At 43.3% G+C, this 24,546-nt stretch overlaps 1 protein-coding gene across 10 annotated transcripts in view; it reads left to right on the forward strand.

Moving 5' to 3' along the window:
* Positions 1 to 24,546, forward strand: part of LOC115139693 (ataxin-2-like) — a 40,054-nt gene that overhangs the window by 10,056 nt on the left and 5,452 nt on the right. For 5 of the 10 annotated variants that reach the window (XM_029677352.2, XM_029677354.2, XM_029677356.2 and 2 more), the window contains exons 2-18: positions 1,374 to 1,407; positions 1,649 to 1,708; positions 7,381 to 7,452; positions 8,629 to 8,779; positions 10,007 to 10,021; positions 10,745 to 10,878; positions 11,021 to 11,112; positions 11,280 to 11,486; positions 13,153 to 13,319; positions 16,726 to 16,941; positions 18,424 to 18,600; positions 18,805 to 18,978; positions 19,196 to 19,303; positions 19,426 to 19,496; positions 22,993 to 23,300; positions 23,512 to 23,578; positions 23,722 to 23,868. In XM_029677352.2, the coding sequence (XP_029533212.1) occupies positions 1,374 to 1,407; positions 1,649 to 1,708; positions 7,381 to 7,452; positions 8,629 to 8,779; positions 10,007 to 10,021; positions 10,745 to 10,878; positions 11,021 to 11,112; positions 11,280 to 11,486; positions 13,153 to 13,319; positions 16,726 to 16,941; positions 18,424 to 18,600; positions 18,805 to 18,978; positions 19,196 to 19,303; positions 19,426 to 19,496; positions 22,993 to 23,300; positions 23,512 to 23,578; positions 23,722 to 23,868 (2,200 nt within the window). Of the gene's footprint in view, positions 1 to 181; positions 322 to 1,373; positions 1,408 to 1,648; positions 1,709 to 7,380; positions 7,453 to 8,628; positions 8,780 to 10,006; positions 10,022 to 10,744; positions 10,879 to 11,020; positions 11,113 to 11,279; positions 11,487 to 13,152; positions 13,320 to 16,725; positions 16,942 to 18,423; positions 18,601 to 18,804; positions 18,979 to 19,195; positions 19,304 to 19,425; positions 19,497 to 22,992; positions 23,301 to 23,511; positions 23,579 to 23,721; positions 23,869 to 24,546 lie in introns of all 10 variants that reach the window. The other 5 variants (XM_029677355.2, XM_029677359.2, XM_029677362.2 and 2 more) reach the window with 3 other exon arrangements.

A 24,546-nucleotide genomic window follows, 5' to 3' on the forward strand; every position in this document is an offset into this window, starting at 1 on the left:
ATGTAGACTGCAAATTGAACGCAAACATTCCCAAACAAAAAACAATAATTTCAAACCTTGCTTACATTTGTATACAAGCACATGTCTCTATTATGCATGGGAATACGTTGGAACAGATTTCCAAAATTCTTATCACTTCCGAGTTGATTTGCTGGTGTTTTTACACTCTTATGTCCAATAGAAAACTTGAGGGGCCTAATAAAATGTGGCCCGCCAGTTGGGGAACCCTGCTGTATCGTCTTTGATGTGGCCACATCATCTGGAAATGACTAGTTCCTGCAAATATGTTGGGGAAATGCAAGTTGTCTGGCAGCTAAAATGGTGAGGGAACTTCACTCTGTGCAAAATGTGGATTTAATATCTTGCTGAGTTTTCACTGGATTTTGTAAAACCAACTGCAACTGGTCACCGAATCGGAAACAAAGAAAGTATCGCCAATAACAGTTGGAAAACAGTTGCGAGGCTTTTCATTAGCGAACCTCTAACACGGGTGTCAAATCTTGTCCCACGGAGGGCTTACTGTCTGGGTTTTTGTTTTTAGGACCTTGACAACCAGGTGAGGGGAGTTCCTTTACGAATTAGTGACCTTAATTCATCAAGTACAAGGTTGGAGCAAAAAGCAGTGGACACTCGGCCTCTGTGAAATGAGTTTGACACGTGCTCTAACGGGTATGGAGAATCACAAGTCCCGTTACCAATTATGTAGCAAGGCTATGTCTGGATACCACCACCTTTCTGAGCAACATTTTTCTTTTACATCTTGTTGCAAGATGGAGGCTTTGGCACCGACAATTGCAGGAAAAAAATTGCCTAGCTACCTTCAATAGCTTGCTACCTTTTTTTGTTGTGAAGCTACAATCACAGCAATAGTGTTGCAATCATTTTGAAGTTGTAATATAAGTGGGTGCGTGCGAGTGAGATAAGGGGGTTTTGGGTCAAAGAGAATTTAGAGACCGATGACGGGCTTTCAACCTTGGCGTTGTCGCTGCTGCTTATGTAAAATTGTGCCCTTGAAAGATGACATTTGTAAGAACTACCGTTAACCCGATGGGCGTGATTTCAGCAGCATTTCAGTCTATTTTGACAGTGAGCTATTGGCAGGACTACAGTACGTCCCAGCAATGCTTGTGTTTTTGGTCGTGTTTCACTTTGGAGTCCAGACCCATGCATATAATATACAATGAAGCTCTCATCATATGCGGGGGTCTAGTATGAATGTAATTCAAGTCACATATTTCCTAATCCAAAAGGAAATGATTGTGTGTTTGTTGTAAAGTGAAGTAACCACTGCACACCTAGTGATCAGGCCATATTTCTAGTAAAACTTGCCCTAATGACAAATGATATTGACCATTATTTTTGTCTTTATTCAGGGGACGGCATAGTACCAAAGGTACTTCGGCAGCAGTAAGTTAAGTTTAATAATTTATTAAATTTTTCAATCCCATTTATTTGTATTGGGCAGGTGAAGTTGGGAGATAGCCTAGATTGTGAAATTGAACGGTATCTTATTTACTATTGGTACGTACTCAGTTGCTTGGTTTGTCACAGGCTTTGTCCACAATGAGTGCAGATGTTTTCTTTGGAGTTATTTTGTTTTGGGCTCTCAGGTTTGAATTCTATGATACATTTTTTTTTTGTCTTTCAGGTTGTCTTCAACGGTGTATATGCAAACATGAGGATGGTCCATGTCTTGACATCAGTAGTGGTATGTACCCTCCTGTTCTTATTATTCTTTGCTATCCCCCATCACTTTATACATGATCAAGGCTGGCAAAACCAAACTGAGGACATATTTCCATAGACAGAGGTAGCAGGGGAAATAGTGGACATAGTTTTAGTTAATGGTCGCTGGAATCCTGATGACAGCACGCTACAAGAGCTGTCGAGTCACTGAAGGGGTCACATGGAGTCAAAAATGCATTGTATTGCATATCAAGCAAGCAATAGTCACATGTTTGTCCACCAAATCTGCACTTGCGATAATTATGCCATGTGTGATTACTCATTGTTTTAAAATGATTCTCTGGTACTTTTGTATACTTTTTAGTCAGTAGTTCTGAAAGTGATGCTCATGAAACAAAAGGGTCCCCGAAAATTGCGTACTACATCACATACAGTTGAAGTCGGAAGTTTGCATACACCTTAGCCAAATACATTAACTCAGTTTCACAATTCCTGACAATTAATCCTAGTAAAACCCCCGGTCTTAGGTCAGTTAGGATCACCACTTTATTTTCAGAATATACTATTATTCTGACATTTCAGTGATTTCAGCTTTTTTATCTTTCATCACATTCCCAGTGGGTCAGAAGTTTACATGCACTCAATTAGTATTTGGTAGCATTGCCTTTAAATTGTTCAACTTGGGTCACACGTTTTGGATAGACTTCCACAAGCTTCCCACAATGAGTTTGGTGAATTTTGGCCCATTCCTCCTTAAAGAGCTGGTGTAACTGAGTCAGGTTTTGTATGCCTCCTTGTTTGCACACACCTTTAGTTCTTCCCACAAATGTTCTATAGGATTGAGGTCAGGGCTTTGTGATGACCACTCTAGTACCTTGACTTTGTTGTCCTTAAGACATTTTGCCACAACTTTGGAAGTATGCTTGGGGTAATTGTCCATTTGGAAGACCCATTGAGATGCTTGAGATGTCTTGAGATGCAGCTTCAATATATCCAAATTCTTCCTATATCATGATGCCATCTATTTTGTGAAATGCACCAGTCCCTCCTGCAGCAAAGCACCCACACAACATGATGCTGCCACCCCGTGCTTCACTGTTGGGATGGTGTCCTTCGGCTTGCAAGCCTCCCCCTTTTCCCTCCAAACATAACGATGGTCATTATGGCCAAACAGTTCTATTTTTATTTCATCAGACCAGAGGACATTTCTACAAAAAGTACAATCTTTGTCCCCATGTGCAGTTGCAAACCGTAGTATGGCTTTTTTTATGGCGGTTTTGGAGCAGTGGCTTCTTCCTTGCTGAGCGGCCTTTCAGGTTATGTCGACATAGGACTTGTTTTACTGTGGCTATAGATACTTTAGTACCCATTTCTTCCAGCATCTTCACAAGGTCCTTTGCTGTTGTTCTGGGATTGATTTGTACTTTTCGCACCAAAGTACGTTCATCTCGAGGAGACAGAACGCGTCTCCTTCCTGAGCGGTATGACGGCTGTGTGGTCCCATGGTGTTTATACTTGCGTACTAATGTTATTACAGATGAACGTGGTACCTTCAGGCGTTTGGAAATTTCTTTCTAGGATGAACCAGACTTGGAGAGGTCTTGGCTGATTTCCTTTGATTTTCCCATGATGTCAAGCAAAGAGGCACTGAGTTTGAAGGTAGGCCTTGAAATACATTCACAGGTACACCTCCAATGATGTCAATTAGCCTTTCAGGGGCTTCTAAAGCCTTGACAATTTTCTGGAATTTTCCAAGCTGGTTAAAGGCAAAGTCAAATTAGTGTATGTAAACTTCTGACCCACAGGAATTGTGATAGTGAAATAATGTCAAACAATTGCTGGCAACACTGCTTGTGTCATGCAAAGTAGATGTCCTAACCGACTTGCCAAAACTATAGTTTGTTAACAAGACACTTGTGGAGTGGTTGAAAAACCAGTTTTAATGACTCCAACGTAAGTATATGTAAACTTCCGACTTCAACTGTATGTGCACCACGTCATTGCTCTCGTTCTCACTCTGCTGTGTGTGCTTATCTTACTAGCTGTCACTCAAATTGTTTGGGCTAAAGCTTATTGGCTGGAATTCAAATTGCTAGGGGGGTGGCCCAGGTGGGGGACAATATAGAGAAAAGAATGCAGCACAGCTTCAAGTAAACAGCTTTCAAACTATTGATTTGTAGCTTATCGAGCTAAGACTGTAGTTCTGCGTGTATGAACTAGGGCTGGGAGACATGGCCAAATATCATATTGTTCCCATTTAACGTATTTAAATAAAAATATATATTATAAAAGTTCTGGATATGTTTTGCATGACCCAAGGATGGCAACCAATGATACAGTGGGGCAAAAAAGTATTTAGTCAGCCACCAATTGTGCAAGTTCTCCCACTTAAAAAGATGAGAGAGGCCTGCAATTTTTGTCATAGGTCCACTTCAACTATGACAGACAAAAAAAGGGAAATAAATCCAGAAAATCACATTGTAGGATTTTTAATGAATTTATTTGCAAATTATGGTGGAAAATAAGTATTTGGTCTATAACAAGAGTTTCTCAATACTTTGTTATATACCCTTTGTTGGCAATGACAGAGGTCAAACGTTTTCTTTAAGTCTTCACAAGGTTTTCACACACTGTTGCTGGTATTTTGGCCCATTCCTCCATGCAGATCTCCTCTAGAGCAGTGATGTTTTGGGGCTGTTGCTGGGCAACACAGACTTTCAACTCCCTCCAAAGATTTTCTATGGGTTTGAGATCTGGAGACTGGCTAGGCCACTCCAGGACCTTGAAATGCTTCTTACGAAGCCACTCCTTCGTTGCCTGGGCGGTGTGTTTGGGATCATTGTCATGCTGAAAGACCCAGCCACGTTTGATCTTCAATGCCCTTGCTGATGGAAGGTTTTCATTCAAAATCTCACGATACATGGCCCCATTCATTCTTTCCTTTACACGGATCAGTCGTCCTGGTCCCTTTGCAGAAAAACAGCCCCAAAGCATGATGTTTCCACCCCCATGCTTCACAGTAGGTATGGTGTTCTTTGGATGCAACTCAGCATTCTTTGTCCTCCAAACACGACAAGTTGAGTTTTTACCAAAAAGTTATATTTTGGTTTCATCTGACCATATGACATTATCCCAATCTTCTTCTGGATCATCCAAATGCTCTCTAGCAAACTTCAGACGGGCCTGGACATGTACTGGCTTAAGCAGGGGGACACGTCTGAGACTGCGGGATTTGAGTCCCTGGCGGCGTAGTGTGTTACTGATGGTAGGCTTTGTTACTTTGGTCCCAGCTCTCTGCAGGTCATTCACTAGGTCCCCCTGTGTGGTTCTGGGATTTTTGCTCACTGTTCTTGTGATCATTTTGACCCCACGGGGTGAGATCTTGCGTGGAGCCCCAGATCGATCAGTGGTCTTGTATGTCTTCCATTTCCTATAAATTGCTCCCACAGTTGATTTCTTCAAACCAAGCTGCTTACCTATTGCAGATTCAGTCTTCCCAGCCTGGTGCAGGTCTACAATTTTGTTTCTGGTGTCCTTTGACAGCTCTTTGGTCTTGGCCATAGTGGAGTTTGGAGTGTGACTGTTTGAGGTTGTGGACAGGTGTCTTTTATACTGATAACAAGTTCAAACAGGTGCCATTAATACAGGTAACGAGTGGAGGACAGAGGAGCCTCTTAAAGAAGATGTTACAGGTCTGTGAGATCCAGAAATCCTGCTTGTTTGTAGGTGACCACAAATACTTATTTTCCACCATAATTTTCAAATAAATTCATAAAAAATCCTACATTGTGATTTTCTGGATTATTTTTCTCATTTTGTCTGTCATAGTTGAAGTGTACCTATGATGAAAATAACAGGCCTCATCTTTTTAAGTGGGAGAACTTGTACAATTGGTGGCTGACTAAAAACGTTTTTTTGCCCCACTGTATATATAAACCCAGGATTGTTGATGCTATGTTTTGGCCAATGAGGCTTTGAAGCCACCGGTTGGCCATATTAGCTGTCCTCAGAAAAACAATATGGAATTCTACAGTATTTCAAGGACAAAATTAAATGTTTCCCTAAGTATTTCTTTGTGACAGTAACTTCTAAAAAAATATATACTTTAAAGGAAATGTGTTTGTTGCTCACATAATGTAATTTAAAAGTATGCTTTAATGTGTCTAATGTAATAGACATGGGAAAAAAACAAGTGGACATGAGTAAATTCATTTCTATAGCTTCCAATTTTTTTTTTACAAGGGTGGGGGTGTGCCAAGATGGAGGTGCGGTGGCTTCAAAATAGTACCCCCCTTCAGTAGGGCAGCCTAGTGGTTAGTGCGTTGGACTAGTTACCGGAAGGTTGCAAGTTCAAATCCCCGAGCTGACAAGGTACAAATCTGTCGTTCTGTCCCTGAATAGGCAGTTAACCCATTGTTCCTAGGCCGCCATTGAAAATAAGTTCTTAACTGACTTGCCTAGTAAAATAAAATACAAAATTGTATATATAAATCATTGGTGGCAACAAATACAGTCAAACGGTTTTTAATTAGGCTTTTTCCATTCTAATTGTTAAATACTGTTCAATGAAACTTTAACCAAAATTTGGAATATAGTGGACACTGAATATAGTGTTTAACATGACATAAAATGAAAAAGTCAAGGAGAGGCTATTGTGACAGGGTAGGAACCAAAGTGTTGGTCAGTGTTTCCCAGTGGACACTAATGTTACATTAAATGTCTCATATTGTTGCTAAAATATTAATGCTTTGCCTATTCCTCTTCGATTTAGAATGTACCGTTTCACAAACTGATCTAGGCATACACCAGTACTGGTATCGGGATGTATTAGCTAGCTAGCTACCTTTGCTCTGACTAAGTACATTTAGCTAGCTAGCTATTTATTTTAGACAATTCGCTAAGAAAAGACAAGCTAGCTGTTCACAGACAGTAACAAACAAATATTGTGCTTACAGAACGCTTGTGGATTTATATTAAGACGCAAAGTGGAAAGCAGCATTGTCACCATCTGCAGCATTGCATCTTCACTGCATTCATTGACCATGCAGACTCACTGTGTGTGGTTGTTGTGACTCGGTGTGGTAGCAAAGATGGTGGACAAATGAAGATAATTCACTCAGGTTGTTTACCATTGAGAGCAAAAGGTCAGTTCCGGTCTACTTAACGGGGTGGGTCTCCCATAGACGCCAATGCAATAGCAGCTGGTCTACTTACTTCATTTACTTTCATTGAACCAGAAAAAAACAGCGAGTGGGATGTCTTGCTTTCTCTTCCATCTCTGGTGGTAGCGCAATAAACAGCTCTCCTTGAGTGACATGCGGCAGGGCTTGGTGTTTGGAAGGAGAGAAGGAAACGGACATTATTGCACAGGACGGAGTGGCATAAGACATTTAACAAACCAAACATTGAAATACCGTTATACAAGGTGAAGTAAAAACCCAATCTAGCCCGTGCATCAATACCGGTATATGGTATACTGACCAGCCCTAGTATGAACTACACATTGGCACATCCAGCCTAAAGCGGGAAGTTTAAAAACATACTTACTAGTCAAAGTTATGGAGCATGTCTTTAAAATGTGTTGTTCAGACTGCCAATGGAGTTATTCATAATATCATGGCAAAGGTCATAGTTGAGTTAAACAAAACAGTATAACTCATGTGTATGAAAATAAAATGTTTTTCTAATTTTCAGGGATCCAAATGCGAACTGAAGGTTAAAAATGGATTGGTTTATGACGGAGTGTTCAAAACATATGGCCCAGAGGTAAGGAGGAGGAACACATAAAACAATGGCAACTCTTCAACATTCACCACAGTGGAATACATACTGCTCCGTCCTTTTCCCTATTAGGTGTCAAGTCAATTCATTGTTGTGGCTGGAGCAGTGTTCTATAACCTGAGGTCCAGCATATTCAATCTTTCTTGGTAATAAAAAAGGAGGCTTACACACAAAAAAACTGGACCTTAAGCCCTATTCGGATGGGATAAGTTTTACTGGGGGAGCTCAGGTAATGTAATTATGTGCACGAGCACAAATCACCACAACTGTCATTTTTGTCCTGTTCGAATCTGCCATGTCGGTAATTTTTACTTGGCAGGAAGGTTATCACAGCCCTAAACCTACTGTTTTTCAGCAAACTCCAGAGTTCTCTGATAACACGTACAGTATCCTATGCGAATTGTCATACCTGTGTTTTGAGGGACATTTAGAGTTGAACAAGTGCGGCACCCAGTTTGGGTAAGAACATGGGAACAAATTGATGCTTAAAACAAATTGCTATGCACATAGCCTACAGATAAATTATCTGTTTTGTCATTAACATTCCTAGTGCTCTTTTATTCCTAGTGCTCTTTTATTCCTAGTTGTCTTTTATTCCTAGTTCTCTTTTAAAAGATGAAGGGTACGATATTGTGCCAATTAATTAATAAATTGCCAAATACATCAGGTAATATCTGCATAGTTTATAGTTCATGGTTCTTATTGATATACATTATTATTTAGACTTTCTGAAGGTCATTAGGCCTATATTTGAAATATCTTCACGCCTAGAAGAGCCTCCAGGCTTCTGTCAAAATGGTCAATTGTGAATGGGGGGGAATTACAAGGGTAGTTTGGTTAAAACAAATCCTGTCTGAATCATCCACTGGAGAAACTGATATGCTGGGGTAATTATTACATAACCAACGTTCTATAGTAATTAGTCCCGTGCGAATAGGGCTTTAGCCTACCTTAGGTTAAAGTTTAACAGTATTGTCGTTAATTCATTCAGGGTAAATGCATTGCATGGCTCAGTTACGGACAGTGGTCATAATCTCACGCCAAGCACACAAAACCAAAATAAAATGTAAGACATAACCATGCATTTGCTCCAGGAAGTAGGCGAACGCAAGCGTTTACAACCGTAAGTGATTTAGCTCTCACCACTCTTTGTCCACCCAGTGTGACCTGGTCCTAGATGCAGCCCACAGGAAGATCCCTAAACCCAGCGAGGGCCCGCGACAGGAAGACATTGTGGAAAGCATCATCTTCAAGGCTTCTGACGTGGTGGTGGTGCATTTCAGAGACGTGGACCTCAATTTTGCCAGTAAAAGTAAGGCCTACTGTCAAGACCTATACACTCCAGGTTGTCACTGTCCCCTAAAGTTGACTGGATGCACAAATAGATGTTCATTTGTTGGCCAATACAAAGATTGTGCTTAGGGTTGTTGTCCTGTTGGAAGGTGAACCTTCTCCCCAGTCTGAGGTCCTGAGCTCTCTGGAGTAGGTTTTCAACAAGGATCATCTCGCTTTACTTTGCTCCGGTCATCTTTCCCTTGATCCTGACTAGTCTCCCAGTCCCTGCCTCTGAAAAACATTCCCACAGCATGATGTTGCTTCGACACAATACTGTCTCTGAGCTCTACGGACAATTCCTTCAATCTCATGCCTTTTTTTTTATGTTGTTGGTTTTTTTGCTCTGTGTGGGACCTTCAATAGGCAGGTGTGTCCTTTTACAAATCATGTCCAATCAATTGAATTTACCAAAGGTGGACTCCAATCAAGTTGTAGAAACATCTCAAGGATGATCAATGGAAAAAGCATGCGCCTAAGCTCAATTTTGAGTCTCATAGCAAAGGGCCTGAATATTTCAGTTTTATTTTTAATAAATTAACCAACATTTCTAAAATCCTGTTTTCACTTTGTCATAATGGGGCTATTGTGTGTAGATTGATGAGGAAGAAAATAATTGTACCTTTTATACTTTTTCTAAAATGGATTGTCTGAATACTTTCTGACTACACCATAAATCACCTCTAAACCTGTCAGGGCCCATACACTTCACAGTGAACTATGATACTCTTTCTGGGAGTTAGCATTGTAATCAAATCAACCAGTGACGTGGCATTGTGTGAAGGAGAGATGGGTTAGATCAGGGCTTCCCCACTTCCAATTCTGAAGCATTCCTGAGTGTCTAGGGATCTGATCTTGAATCAGTGTTCTTGTTCTAGCCGACCCAGTTTCCAGCTGACAAACGGCAAATGCCACATGTTAAGGCTTGCATACGTCTGCCAATCATTGTAGATGCATACAATATGCATACAATATCTCCAAAACGTGATGGCCATGTGCCATATTGAACAGTTAACCCGTAACCTTATCAGTAACCCATTTGGTTTGAAAAGGAAAGAAACATAACTAAGTGGTTGGAATGGAAACCTCAACATACGGTGGTGCTTTAGGAAAAAGGTTGGGAACCCTAGGGGTAGGCTAGGTTTAGGCTACCTGTCTTCTCTCCACTGACCTTCTCTTCCATGTCTCTCTCTTCAAATGGGTATAGTCTCTACCGACACAGGTAATATGTCTGTTTTCTGCTCTTGCACTTTTGTTTGTTGACACATTATCATTTTGAAAGGGACTAAGCTGTCATATCTCTAAAGCGTTGCGGAAATGCAAACTCTGCTAATGGACAATCCTCATATTGAACTTGTTTCAGTCAGACTGTATTTCAATGGAGGACCCACCAGTACCCCACCCGAGTCTCGTTATTCTCTAAAGAGCTTTATTCTTCGAAGTAAAGCCAGAGGGGTGATTTTAGAAAAACAAAGCGTGATTTGGACGAATCTAATGAATAAATGCAACTGAAACATCACAAAGTATTTACACCGGTGTACAACGCAAAGATTTGTGCTGAAATATGGCACTATTCTCTTCTGATCTCAATTATAAGAGTCTGGCTTGTGCATTCTAACATTCATTTTGCTTAGTCATTCAATTCTGCCTTATCCCATTTCCAGGAGGCCATAAGTCAAATATTTCATCCTACATGACTGCAATCTAAGTGCATGCTTTTTGTTGTTGCTTACCCTCATTGATTTCTGTACTCATTCTCCCTAATGTCAACCCTTTGATTTTGCTACCTCTGGGTTGTGACTGGCTAGCCTGACATGGTCACTGCCAAAGCAGAGAGTGCACTTGCGCTGTACGTGTATGTGGTTCCCCTCCGCTGTTTGGCCCCTCTGTTTGCATGCGCGTCTGTCTACTGTATATAAATGTGAATGTGTGATGTAACATGTAGACAACTTCACGGATACGGCGGTGAGCGGCAGAATCAACGGGGAGCACAAGGAGAAGGACCTGGAGCCGTGGGATGGAGGGGAGCAGCAGCAGCACGTTGTCTCAGGCAGCCTGGAGTCCCTGGACACAGACGTGGTATTGCTTTCCATTTAGTGCTCTGCATGTACCGGGGTGTGTTCATTAGTGCACACCGTAGCAAAACGCTGTTACTCCCTACTCACCATCAGTTTACGCCATCTGACCAAAAACCTCTGCTCTCTTTTTCTTCTCTCTCCAGTCTAATGGTTGGGACCCGAATGACATGTTCAAGTACAACGAAGAGCAGTATGGCATCATGTCGACCTACGACAGCAGCCTGTCTAGCTACACGTAAGCAGCACTTGCTTCTCTCATTCCACTCACGCCTCATACAGGCACAGTCAAGTGTATCAAGGAGGAACTTGCCTCATCCACTACCAGTGTGTAGCACCCACCTAGCTTTGTTTGTGGACGGGTGTGTGTCTATGGTTTGCCCTGTGCTGTGTTGCCCCATGCAGTGTTGCCCTGGAGCGGGATAACTCAGAGGAGTTCCTGAAGCGGGAGGCACGGGCAGCCCAGCTGGCGCAGGAGATTGAGGCCAGCGCCACCTACAAGGCCCGCGTGGCCCTGGAGAACGACGAGCGCACCGAGGAGGATAAGTACTCAGCCGTGGTGCGCGGAGAGAAGGGAGAGCGTGGAGAGCGGGAGCCACACACACTCAACAGGTGGGTCTCTCTGAGGGGGGGAATTCAACATAATTATACTGATCAAAAATATAAACGCAACAATTTTACTGAGTTACAGTTCATATTTTTTATTTTATTTTATTTCACCTTTATTTAACCAGGTAGGCTAGTTGAGAACAAGTTCTCATTTACAACTGCGACCTGGCCAATTTAAAGCAAAGCAGTGTGACACAGACAACACAGAGTTACACATGGAATAAACAATAAACAAGCCAATAACACAATAAACAAGTCAATGACCCAGTAGAAACAAAAGAAAGTCCATATACAGTGTTTGCAAAAGGCATGAGGAGGTAGGCAATAAATAGGCCATAGAAGTGAAGAATTACAATTTAGCAGATTAACACTGGAGTGATAAATGAGCAGATGATGATGTGCAAGTAGGATATAAGGAAATAAATTAATTAAGCCCTAATCTATGGATTTCACATGAGTGGGAATACATGTTGGTCACAGATACCTTAAAAAAAGGTAGGTGTATGGATCAGAAACCAGTCCGTGCAGCGCAACACCACTCCTTTGCATAATTGATCAGGCTGATTGTGGAATGTTGTCCCACTCCTCTTCAATGGCTGTGTGAAGTTGCTAGATATTGGCGGGAACTGGAACACGCTGTCGTACATGTCGATCCAGAGCATCCAAAACATGCTCAATCAGTGACATGTAAGTATGCAAGCCAGAGAACCTGGACATTTTCAGCTTCCAGGAATTGTGTACAGATCTTTGCGATGGGCCGTGCATTGTCATGCTCAAACATGAGGTAATGGCGGCGGATGAATGGTAGGGCAATGGGCCTCAGGGTCTCATCACTCTATCTCTGTGCATTCAAATTGCCATCGATAAAATGCAATTGTGTTGTCCGTAGTTTATGCCTGCCCATACCATAATCCCAAGGACACTTTATTCACAACGTTGACATCAGTAAACCGCTCGCCCACACAACGCCATACACGTCTACGGTTGTGAGGCCGGTTGGATGTACTGCCAAATCCTCCAACAACGTTGTAGGCGGCTTATGGTAGAGAAAGGAACATTCAATTCTCTGCATTGTATACACATTTGTGAACCAAATTTGAGAGAAATAGCTTTTTGTGCATATGGAACATTTCTGGGACATTTTATTACAGCTCATGAAATATGAAACCAACACTTTAGGGAAAGGGGGAAACCTAGTTAATTGTACAACTGAATGCATTCAACTGAAATGTGTCTTCCGCATTTAACCCAACCCCTCTGAATCAGAGAGGTGCGGGGGGCTGCCATAATTGACATCCACGTCGCCCCGGGAACAGTGGGTTAAATACCTTGCTCGGGCAGAACAACAGATTTTTACCTTGTCAGCTCGATGATTCAATCCAGCAACATTTCAGTTACTGGCCCAACACTCTAACCACTAGGATAAATGCCGGTTGTAAGGGTTTCTACAGCCATGTTCAGACAGTCACTCGTAACTCGTCCCTTTAGTCATGAAGGGTTAGCATACTGGCATACTGCAGTGTCTTCAAGCTCTTGTTCCATTGTGGACTTTTCAGAAGAGAGCTTGTAGGTTAATTGCAGGATTCCACCAATTCACAACTATGCTTTGACATTGTGGCAGTTGCATTAGTTTGTAACTTGTCCACCTGGGTCTCTGATCTCTCCATAGAGAAAACAAGTACATTCCCCCGGGCCAGAGGAACAGAGAGGGGATGTCATGGGGAGTGGGTCGTCAGAACTCCCCCAAGTTGGTCCAGAGCAGCAGCGGACCTCCGCGGCCAGGTCCCCATGACTACAGCCCCAGTTCTGGAGCCGACCAGCGGGTTGTCAACGGAGGTAAGGACCCCCTGTACCCTAGAGCACAGAACAATAATGATACCACAATGACTGAGAATGAGATGGCACTATTGTCAAAGCTAGAGGAAGTATGCGTGTCGGGTCAACCTGGGAGAACCACAATTGCATTTATTTTTACCATTTACTAGAAAAGTCAGTTAGGAACAAATTCTTATTTACAATGACGGCCAAACCCGGACGACGCTGGGCCAATTGTGCGCCGCCCTATGGGACTCCCAATTACGGCCGGATGTGATGCAGCCTGGATTCGAACCAGGGACTGCAGTGACGCACGCCTCTTGCACTGAGATGCAGTGCCTTAGACCGCTGCACCACTCGGGAGCCATTTCCTTGATTCCTTGTCATCTCGCCTCCTCATTAGATGAGGTCAGAGGGGAGGGACCTCTGACCTTCTCATTCAACTGAAAGCGCGAACCACTGATTTTAACCAGGGCAAGGTGACCGGAAACATGACCGAATACAAACAGTGTAGCTATTCCCTCCGCAAGGCAATCGAACAAGCTAAGCGTCAGTATAGAGACAAAGTAGAGTCACAAGTCAACGGCTCAGACACAAGAGGTATGTGGCAGGGTCTACAGTTAATCACGGATTACAAAAAGAAAACCAGCCCTGTTGCGGACCAGGATGTCTTGCTCTCAGACAGACTAAATGACATTTTTGCCCGCTTTGAGGATAATACAGTGCCACTGACATGGCCCACTACCAAAACCTGCGGACACTCCTTCACTGCAGCCGACGTGAGTAAAACATTTAAACGTGTTAACCCTCACAAAGCTGCAGGCCCAGACGGCATCCCCAGCCGCATCCTCAGAGCATGCGCAGACCTGCTGGCTGGTGTGTTTACAGACATATTCAACCAATCCTTATCCCAGTCTGCTTACCGCCCAAATAGGTCCACAGACGACGCAATCGCAACCACACTGCACACTGCCCTAACCCATCTGGACAAGAGGAATACCTATGTGAGAATGCTGTTCATCGACTACAGCTCAGCATTTAACACCATAGTACCCCCAAACTCGTCATCAAGCTTGAGACCCTGGGTCTCGACCCTGCCCTGTGCAACTGGGTACTGGACTTCCTGACGGGCCGCCCCCAGGTGGTGAGGGTAGGTAACAACATCTCCACCCCGCTGATCCTCAACACTGGGGCCCCATAAGGGTGCGTTCTGAGCCCTCTCCTATACTCCCTGTTCACCCACGACTGCGGGGCCATGCACGCCTCCAACTAAATCATCAAGTTTGCGGACGACACTACAGTGGTAGGCTTGATTACTAACAACGACGAGACGGCCTACAAGGAGGAGGTGAGGGCCCTCGGAGTGTGGTGTCAGGAAAATAACCTCACACTCAACGTCAACAAAACAAAGGAGATGATTGTGGACTTCAGAAAACAGCAGAGGGAGCACCCCCCCTATCCACATCGACAGGACAGTAGTGGAGAGGGTAATAAGTTTTAAGTTCCTCGGCGTACACATCACGGACAAACTGAATTGGTCCACCCACACAGACAGCTTCGTGAAGAAGGCAGTGCCTCTTCAACCTCAGGAGGCTGAACAAATTTGGCTTGTCACCAAAAGCACTCCCAAACTTCTACAGATGCACAATCGAGAGCATCCTGTCGGGCTGTATCACCGCCTGGTACGGCAACTGCTCCGCCCACAACTGTAAGGCTCTCCAGAGGGTAGTGAGGTCTGCACAACGCATCACCGGGGGCAAACTACACCACCCGATGTCACAAAGGCCATAAAGATCCTCAAGGACAACAACCACCCGAGCCACTGCCTGTTCACCCCGCTATCATCCAGAAGGTGAGGTCAGTACAGGTGCATCAAAGCAGGGACCGAGAGACTGAAAAACAGCTTCTATCTCAAGGCCATCAGACTGTTAAACAGCCACCACTAACATTGAGTGGCTGCTGCCAACACACTGATTCAACTCCAGCCACTTTAATAATGGAAATTGATGTAAAAAATATCACTAGCCACTTTAAACAATGCTACTTAATATAATGTTTACATACCCTACATTACTCATCTCACATGTATTTACTGTACTCTATAGCATCTACTGCATCTTTATGTAATACATGTATCACTAGCCACTTTAAACAATGCTACTTAATATTATTTATTTTATTTCACCTTTATTTAACCAGGTAGGCAAGTAGAGAACAAGTTCTCATTTACAATTGCGACCTGGCCAAGATAAAGCAAAGCAGTTCGACACATACAACGACAGAGTTACACATGGAGTAAAACAAACATACAGTCAATAATAATAATGTTTACATACCCTACATTACTCATCTCATATGTATATACTGTACTCGATACCATCTACTGCATCTTGCCTATGCCGTTCTTTACATATTCTTTATCCCTGTACACTTGTGTGTATAAGGTAGTAGTTTTGGAATTGTTAGGTTAGATTACTTGTTGGTTATTACTGCATTGTCGGAACTAGAAGCACAAGCATTTCGCTACACTCGCATTAACGTCTGCGTTAATGTGTATGTGACCAATAAAATTTGATTTGATTTGAGGAGGAGGTGAGGAGAGAGAGAACATGAAGAATCAAGGAAATGCAATTGAGATTCTCACCCTGAGTGGGTTGTTATAGGCATCCTATAGTTAGAGGGCAGTTGTGTGGACATTGCTTTGGCTGTCCCTGCATGGGTCCATCTCAGATTCTTGAATCTACCCAATCGCTAGTTTTCAGCATTCCTTGTTTTCAGTTCACCGGTATGCTTACCAGTCTTCAGAACAGTTTTTCTTGAATATAAATCCTTTCCTTTTCCCGAAATGCAACATTTTAGTTAAGACTTTCACCTGTAGGATTCAGGTTATGCTGACACAGAATAAGCACTGTGCAAAGCGCAAAAAACAGTGTAATCCTCATTTAATCCTGCAGTCTGATTTGTTTAAAAATGTGAAACCTTTCTTTGACAATGAATATCTCCATGGAACGTGCTTGTTAGTCCAGGCCTATGTTTAGTCTGTGTCTGCGAAACTGGCCCATATGGGTTTGGCCTCACGTTTCAGGGACAAGGGTCATCCTCTTGTCAAAAAAACCTTCATTACATGCATCTCGTCCCACATTAACAATTTGAATGTCAATTGAGTTTCGCTTCCTGAACCTTCTTTTTCTGCACCTGCTTAAGTTTCTTTGACCATTTAAGTTTATACCGTTTTCATCAGAAAATCAGGAGTTCTTTCTTATTTGCTATGCTGTTTCTATCTCTACCTAAACCATTCTCCGCTTTTCCTTGAATCACCCTCCTTTTCCTCATAGACCTCATCCCTCCTATTTACTACTTCTTACTATTATTTGTCATTATTTAATATTTTGTCTTCTTTCTTTGCTTTCTCAATTGTCCCTATTAGGTACCACCTCGTGGCCATCTCCCTGCCCATCTCCCTCCTTGCGTCCTCCTTTTTGCTACCAGTCAGGGCCCTCCTCTCTCCCAACCAGTGTGGCCACACCCACCCGGCCTCCCTCCAGACCTCCCTCGCGGGCTTCCCGGCCCTCGTCTCACCCCTCCGCTCACGGCGCTCCAGCTCTCGTCTCCACTATGCCCAATAGACGCATGTCCTCCGAAGGTAGCTACCTCCCTCCCAACAGAGTGGCGAACACAGAGCCACATGCACAGCTGGGCTCACTGAACTAAGTTGACACTGGGCTAGCTGTGCTACTCTCGTAGTGTTTCGCTCACTAATCTCCTGACACTGCTTTTGAGTCACAGCTTTGGACTTTGAGATTTTTTGTTGTTGTTGTGTGTTTTTGTCTTCACCCTACCTCTACATGTCCTCCTCCTCACTCGCTGTTTCTCTCTCGTGCTCTCTTTCTCGCTCTCTCCCTCTCCTCAACTCACACAGATTGCATTGTAGTGTAAATTGTGTGTGGTGTTGGTCACTCATGGCAGTCTCTCCAGGGGGCTGGGTCTCTGTGTGTCTCACTCACCGGTAATACTCCCATGTGTGGCATTGAAACCGCCAGAAACTAGTGAAAGTCTTGCTGTCAGGCAGACTGGTGAGTGCTTATATCCACTGGGTGAATTGATGGCCATTGTATTGTTGAATGTAAATATGGTGTATGTATTCATGATCAGTGTTTCCCCTAGCACTTTTTTTCAGCAGTGGTGACAGTTATTGTTGTGTGGGGGGGGGGTGTTTGGGCATGGCCAATGGTGCGGTCTCCAACCGAAAAATTTGAGGCCCTCTTGTGTGCAGAGACAAATGTATATGTTTTAAAGCAAATTTCATGCAATTCTACACATTAGTTCTGGGGCTGAGAGAAGAAATTGTAGTTTAAAAGCAATTTTCCTGGAATTCTACACATTTTGCCATGGCTTATGCCTTGCTATCTGAGTGACTCAAATATTATAACAAAATCAATGGGGACCTGATTCCACAACATTTTGGGAATTTTAGATTCTCTTTGACTGTCTAGTTTTTATACTGGTGGTTGTTTGTTCTCAAAGATGATTAGAAAATACATTTAATACTGCGCATTCGGAAAGTATTCAGACCCCTTCCCTTCTGCCCTTTTTTAATTTTACGTTACAGCCTTATTCTAAAAATAATTTAAAAAAAATCCTCATCAATCTACACACACTACCCCATAATGACAAAGTAAAAAAAGGTTTTTATACAATTTTGCAAATGTGTAAAAAGTTTAAAAAAAACGTATTTACATAAGTATTCAGACCCTTTGCTATGAGATTACTACAGCGTGATGGGAAAAGGACATCCCAGCCGGCCAAACCCTCCCCTAACCCGGATGAAGCTGGACCAATTGTGCACCGCCTCATGGTTCTCCCGGTCACGGTCAGCTGCAACACAGCCCGGGATCGAATCTGGGTCAGTAGTGACGTCTTTAGCACTGCAAAGCAGTGCCTTAGACTGCTGCGCCACTTGGGAGGCCCACAGCTAATTTAATTGAACCTTTTCCTTTGGCAGGGGCGTCCCTGCTATCCCTGGTCCAACAGACGGAGCACTACTGGTACTAATGGATGATTGCAGTCCCTACCTCCGCTTCTATCTAAATTATGTGATGTCTCACGACAATCTCTCTCCCTCCAGGCCCTCCCAGGATGTCACCGAAGACACAGCGCACCCCACGCACCCACAGAGTTCCCCCTGGGGGTAGAGTCCCTCCGGGAGTAGACTTCATGCCCTACAATGCTCCAGGAGAGGTGCCTGTGCCCCCTCCAACCCGCACCTCTTCCGGTGGCACCTGGTCTTCCGTGGTCAGCGGAGGTAAGAGACCACTCTGACTCTCAGGATTGGGATAGGAATGGTACCCCCTGACAAAATAGCTTGGATTGTACAGAAATGTTACTCAAATAGCCACTGCATGGTCATAGTAGGTGCGTGTGTATTGTAGCTGTGAAGGCTATGTAGTGCAAGGGATGTAGTTCTGTGTGACTTTCAGTTAACAGCGTTCGTTACTCTCTCCTAAAGCGCACAGGCCTCGCTCCCCTCGGCAGAACAGCATGGGCGGGGCCTCCCCCGGCCCTTCCTCCCTCCCCTTGGCCCAGACTGGGACCACCCCCATAGAACCTGCTACCACGCAGTCAGCCCCATCACCCACTGCTGCTAGCCCTGCACGGGATATGGCCACCACTCCCTCAGAGGGTAAGTCTGTTTTCCACATCCATGCAGACTGTTCTTAAACATTTTTATATGTAGAACATTTTGGGAAGAGTTGATACACAATGGTGAAATTGTGACTCCCCTTTGCTGTGATTAAGTAGCTCAGGCTAAACCGTCCGAAACAAAGCAGCTTGCTAGGCCGCACTCGACGATAGAACTGAGGATGACTCTTTTCCTCTCTTTCTTCCCTCAATTTTAGCAAAAGAGTCTCGGGTCCAGGAGACGAGACATAACTCCCCTACGGCCAACAAGGAGAACATGAAGCCCCTGGAGAGCCCCCCTAGTATCAGCAGACCCCTCTCTAAAGGTCTGCAGCGTGGACACAGCTCACTTTTTAGGAAGATTATATTTCAAAGTCTCAAATGAAACTGTAGCGGTGAAATGATTGATATCTCCTCTCTCTCTCTTTATTTCTCTCTTTCGCTGCAGGACCCCCCTCCATGGCACCAGACCACAGAAAACAAATAGACAACTTAAAGAAATTTAGTGTTGATTTTAGGGTAAGTTAAGTGTCCTCACTATCAGGCATTTATTGTAGTGTCACTTTCCTTCATTAAGAAGTATTGACAGTAAAATACAGAAGTTGTCACAAAGAATCTTACGGTGTTTCTCAATATACATATTACTGTCTCCCCTCATGTTCTGAGTGCATTCTCAGCAGACGTTCTCTTGAGAATGTTCTCATGTGGAGAATGCATCCAATATTACATTTAGGATAGGGTGTCCAATCAAAAGCGTCTATTTTTACCAATGGGTAAAATAATGTTAATTGTGTAGATAATCCTCTAAGAAAACAAATGGTCCAAACCTCATGTGTCTTTCATAATCTGTTCAAAAGTTTTTACCCTTGTAGGATGGCAAGAGTTTGGGTGACTAAATCAATGGAGGCCTGAGAAAAAGTGGTTAAAAATATCAGCTAGGCTGGATTCTGTGCAAGAATTAATGCTACTGACTACCTGACAGGCTCACTTTCCTGTTGAACTCGTCATCTTCTCCGCAGGACATAAAACAATATAGCGGTAAGATGGATATCAATTTTGAGACAATGTAGTATTTTAGTATATGCTTTTCATATTTTAAAATTCCATTAAAAAAAATATATATTTCTCAGAAAAACAAGCGGATCTCTGTGAGATGTCAACGGAATGCTGAGCATACAACAAGCTTTTTATTTTCAAAGCCTTTTCTATTGAATTCAGCTCGTGTCATGCTAATTTTTATTTTTGTAACCTGTTGAAACAACTTTTTAAAGACGACAACCACAACATGTAAAATTCTCAAGTTGTTCGCCAGAAACCTGCACAGCTATGGCAACAGAGCTCGGTGCTTATTATCGGATATATTAGGTTACGAAATAAGTTTTTTCTGATATACAAAAGTTTGGGGTCACTTAGAAATGTCCTTGTTTTTGAAAGAAAAGCACATGTTTTGTTCATTAAAATAACATCAAATTGATCAGAAATACAGTGTAGACATTGTTAATGTTGCAAATGACTATTGTAGCTGGAAACGGAAGATTTTTGTTATGGAATATCTACATAGGCGTACAGAGGCCCATTATCAGCAACCATCACTCCTGTGTTCCAATGGCACATTGTGTTAGCTAATCAAAGTTTATCATTTTAATAGGCTAATTGATCATTAGAAAATCCTTGTGCAATTATGTTAGCACCGCTGAAAACTGTTGCGCTCATTAAAGAAGCAATAAAACTGGCCTTCTTTAGACTAGTTGTGCATCTGGAACATCAGCATTTGTGGGTTCGATTACAGGCTCAAAATTGCCAGAAACAGAACTTTCTTCTGAAACTCTGTCAGTCTATTCTTGTTCTGAGAAATGAAGGCTATCCCATGCGAGAAATTGCCAAGAAACTGAAGATCTCGTACAACGCTGTGTACTACTCCCTTCACAGAACAGTGCAAACTGGCTCTTAATCTAAGACCCCACTGAACGATTCAGAACATGGTTAATCATATTTGTATTGGTAAAATGTATTTTAGAACATAAGAATGTGAAATTTAATCACCATAGCGCATTTTCAGAGTGGGCAGAGTGGGTGGACAACCTACATTTGAGAGGCACTCGCACTCCTCCCTGCTGTATTACCTCTCGCTGGCTGCACCTCACCATTTACTGAACCTTTTTCCTGCCAGGACAATGGCAATAGAAACTTTACAAGATACAGTGGGGCAAAAAACTATTGTCAGCCACCAATTGTGCATGTTCTCCCACTTAAAAAGATGAGGCCTGTAATTTTCACCATAGGTACACTTCAACTATGACAGACAAAATGAGAAAAATAATCCAGAAAATCACATTGTAGGATTTTTTTATGAATTTATTTGCAAATTATGGTGGAAAATAAGTATTTGGTCACCTACAAACAAGCAAGATTTCTGGCTCTCACAGACCTGTAACTTCTTTAAGAGGCTCCTCTGTCCTCCACTCGTTACCTGTATTAATGGCATCTGTTTGAACTTGTTATCAGTATAAAAGACACCTGTCCACAACCTCAAACAGTCACACTCCAAACTCCACTATGGCCAAGACCAAAGAGCTGTAAAAGGACACCAGAAACAAAATTGTAGACCTGCACCAGGCTGGGAAGACTGAATCTGCAATAGGTAAGCAGCTTGGTTTGAAGAAATCAACTGTGGGAGCAATTATTAGGAAATGGAAGACATACAAGACCACTGATAATTTCCCTTGATCTGGGGCTCCACGCAAGATCTCACCCCGTGTGGTCAAAATGATCACAAGAACGATGAGCAAAAATCCCAGACCCACACGGGGGACCTAGTGAATGACCTGCAAAGACCTGGGACCAAAGTAACAAAGCCTACCATCAGTAACACACTACACCGCCAGGGACTCAAATCCTGCAGTGCCAGACGTGTCCCCCTGCTTAAGCCAGTACATGTCCAGGCCCGTCTGAAGTTTGCTAGAGTGCATTTGGATGATCCAGAAGAAGATTGGGAGAATGTCATATGGTCAGATGAAACCAAAATATAACTTTTTGGTAAAAACTCAACTCGTCGTGTTTGGAGGACAAAGCATGCTGAGTTGCATCCAAAGAACACCATACCTACTGTGAAGCATGGGGGTGGAAACATCATGCTTTGGGGCTGTTTTTCTGCAAAGGGACCAGGACGACTGATCCGTGTAAAGGAAAGAATGAATGGGGCCATGTGTGAGATTTTGAGTGAAAACCTCCTTCCATCAGCAAGGGCATTGAAGATGAAACGTGGCTGGGTCTTTCAGCATGACAATGATCCCAAACACACCGCCCGGGCAACGAAGGAGTGGCTTCGTAAGAAGCATTTCAAGGTCCTGGAGTGGCCTAGCCAGTCTCCAGATCTCAACCCCGTAGAAAATCTTTGGAGGGAGTTGAAAGTCCGTGTTGCCCAGCAACAGCCCCAAAACATCACTGCTCTAGAGGAGATCTGCATGGAGGAATGGGCCAAAATACCAGAAACAGTGTGTTAAAACCTTGTGAAGACTTACAGAAAACATTTGACCTCTGTCATTACCAACAAAGGGTATATAACAAAGTATTGAGAAACTTTTGTTATTGACCAAATACTTATTTTCCACCATAATTTGCAAATAAATTCATTAAAAATCGTACAATGTGATTTTCTGGATTTTGTTTCTCATTTTGTCTGTCATAGTTGAAGTGTACCTATGATGAAAATTACAGGCCTCTCTCAAAATTTTCAGTCGGAGAACTTGCACAATTGGTGGCTGACTAAATACTTTTTTGTCCCACTGTATATACACAAAGAAAATGTTCTACTTCATAATTATCTGCAAGCTGTTTGTGAATCGTAATAATATATCTAGCCAGCTAGTTGGGGGGGGAAAACCCAACCTAAAACTAATATTATGCTGTCAATTCTTCGTGGATAGCTAACTACCAATTCTTCATTGCTAGTCGTATTGACTTCCTATCGGCTTGCGATCAAAACGCTCTTTCTCTCTTTCTTTCTCTCGCTCAGTTGCAGTCCAGCTCGAACCCAGATCCACAGTTTGAGCAGATGACCAAGCCTCCACCAGATGCCGCGGGAGAGAAGCCCAAGGAGCTTCCTCTGGACAAGGGTTTGGAGGGGTCTGAGGAGGGCAACGTGGCCTCCACCGGGAGCAGCAAGGCAGGCAGCCCTGGAGCACCATCCTCCTCTCCCCTCTGTCCTGCCCCGGAGCAGAAGAGGGGGCCTGACGTGACCTCGCAGGGTGTACAGACGTCTGCACCCACCTTCAGCGGAGGGGCCAAGCCTGAGGACAAAGAAGAAAAGGAGCCAGTCAAAGAGTGAGTGTCGTGACGACGTATTTGCTCCCATTATTTCTATTTGAGTTGGTGTTTTAGAATGGGCCTCTTTGAGGGTAAGCACAAATAACGGAACGTGGCTCAAAAAGACAACTGACCAGCGAAAAATGTATCATCCTGCAACTCAAGGGATTGCTCACGTTGAGGGAAAAAATGATTTTCTCTTATCTGTTCTTTTTTTCCCGGTCCGCAGTCAAATCATAAAGTCGACTCTCAATCCTAATGCCCATGAGTTCAAACCCAGGGTGTTCAATACTCAGGTTAGTTGTCTGACTGCCCGAGTAACTATTCTCATCCTGCTTTTTGACTTTGCCACTTGACAGACATTCCTTTTTAAGCTGTAGTGACCTTTAGAGTTTCCCTATCGTGTGTGTGTGTGTGTGTGTGTGCGTGTGGCCTGCAGCACAAACCGGCCACCACTCCAACCCCCCCGCGGCCACAGGGCCAGCCCAGCCCCTCCATCGTGGTGCAGCAGCCCCAACAAGTCTACAGCCAGACGGTCTGCTTCCCCCAGATGTACCCTCTGACCCCAGTCAGCCCTGGAGTTCAGGTGAGACACATGCACACACTCTCCATCCCACCTGCATGCCTCTGCAGCTCAGAAGAGTACTTGTGGAAGCTCAGACATACCCTTGAATGATAATTGGTTCATGATTGGCATGCAGAGTTCCTAAGCAGCAAGGAAGATGTATGAGTGTTCTAAAATATTTAGTTGGCCTCCTTTCCCGTCATATCTCTCACTGTTGTCCTCTCCTCTCTGTTGCATCTCTCTCCTTGCAAGGAATGTATCATGCAACAGGAATAATTGGGGGGTGTGTATTTGTGTGGTCCAGCTGAATTTGGATATGCAGTTGTGGCATGCACTTGTTAGAGGCCCTCTCCTCTCACTTTGGCCTGTCTGGTCACCGTTTCACCATTCCCCACTTTGACCGGTCTTCACCATTCCACAGCCATAAACTCATCGTGTGTGAAGTCATGTACAGTAGCCTATTGCTTGTTTATATTGGTTTGTGACATTTCCAGAGTCTTTAGGTTGGTTCAAGTCATTTTTAAACTTTTGTGTAGCCTTGAAGATAAGTGTTTTGTTATAGGGTAGTTGGAAGTAATGTAGAGCTCTGAGTGAATGCAGTTTGTGAGACAAGTTAATCTGTTGTGAAATATATAATGGTGTGATTGTGATTTCTCTGGAGTCGCTGTCGTTAAGTGATTTATTGTTCTAAAATATATT

This window comes from Oncorhynchus nerka, linkage group LG13 (assembly GCF_034236695.1).
Source record: "Oncorhynchus nerka isolate Pitt River linkage group LG13, Oner_Uvic_2.0, whole genome shotgun sequence".
In the NCBI taxonomy this organism is placed as follows: domain Eukaryota; kingdom Metazoa; phylum Chordata; class Actinopteri; order Salmoniformes; family Salmonidae; genus Oncorhynchus; species Oncorhynchus nerka.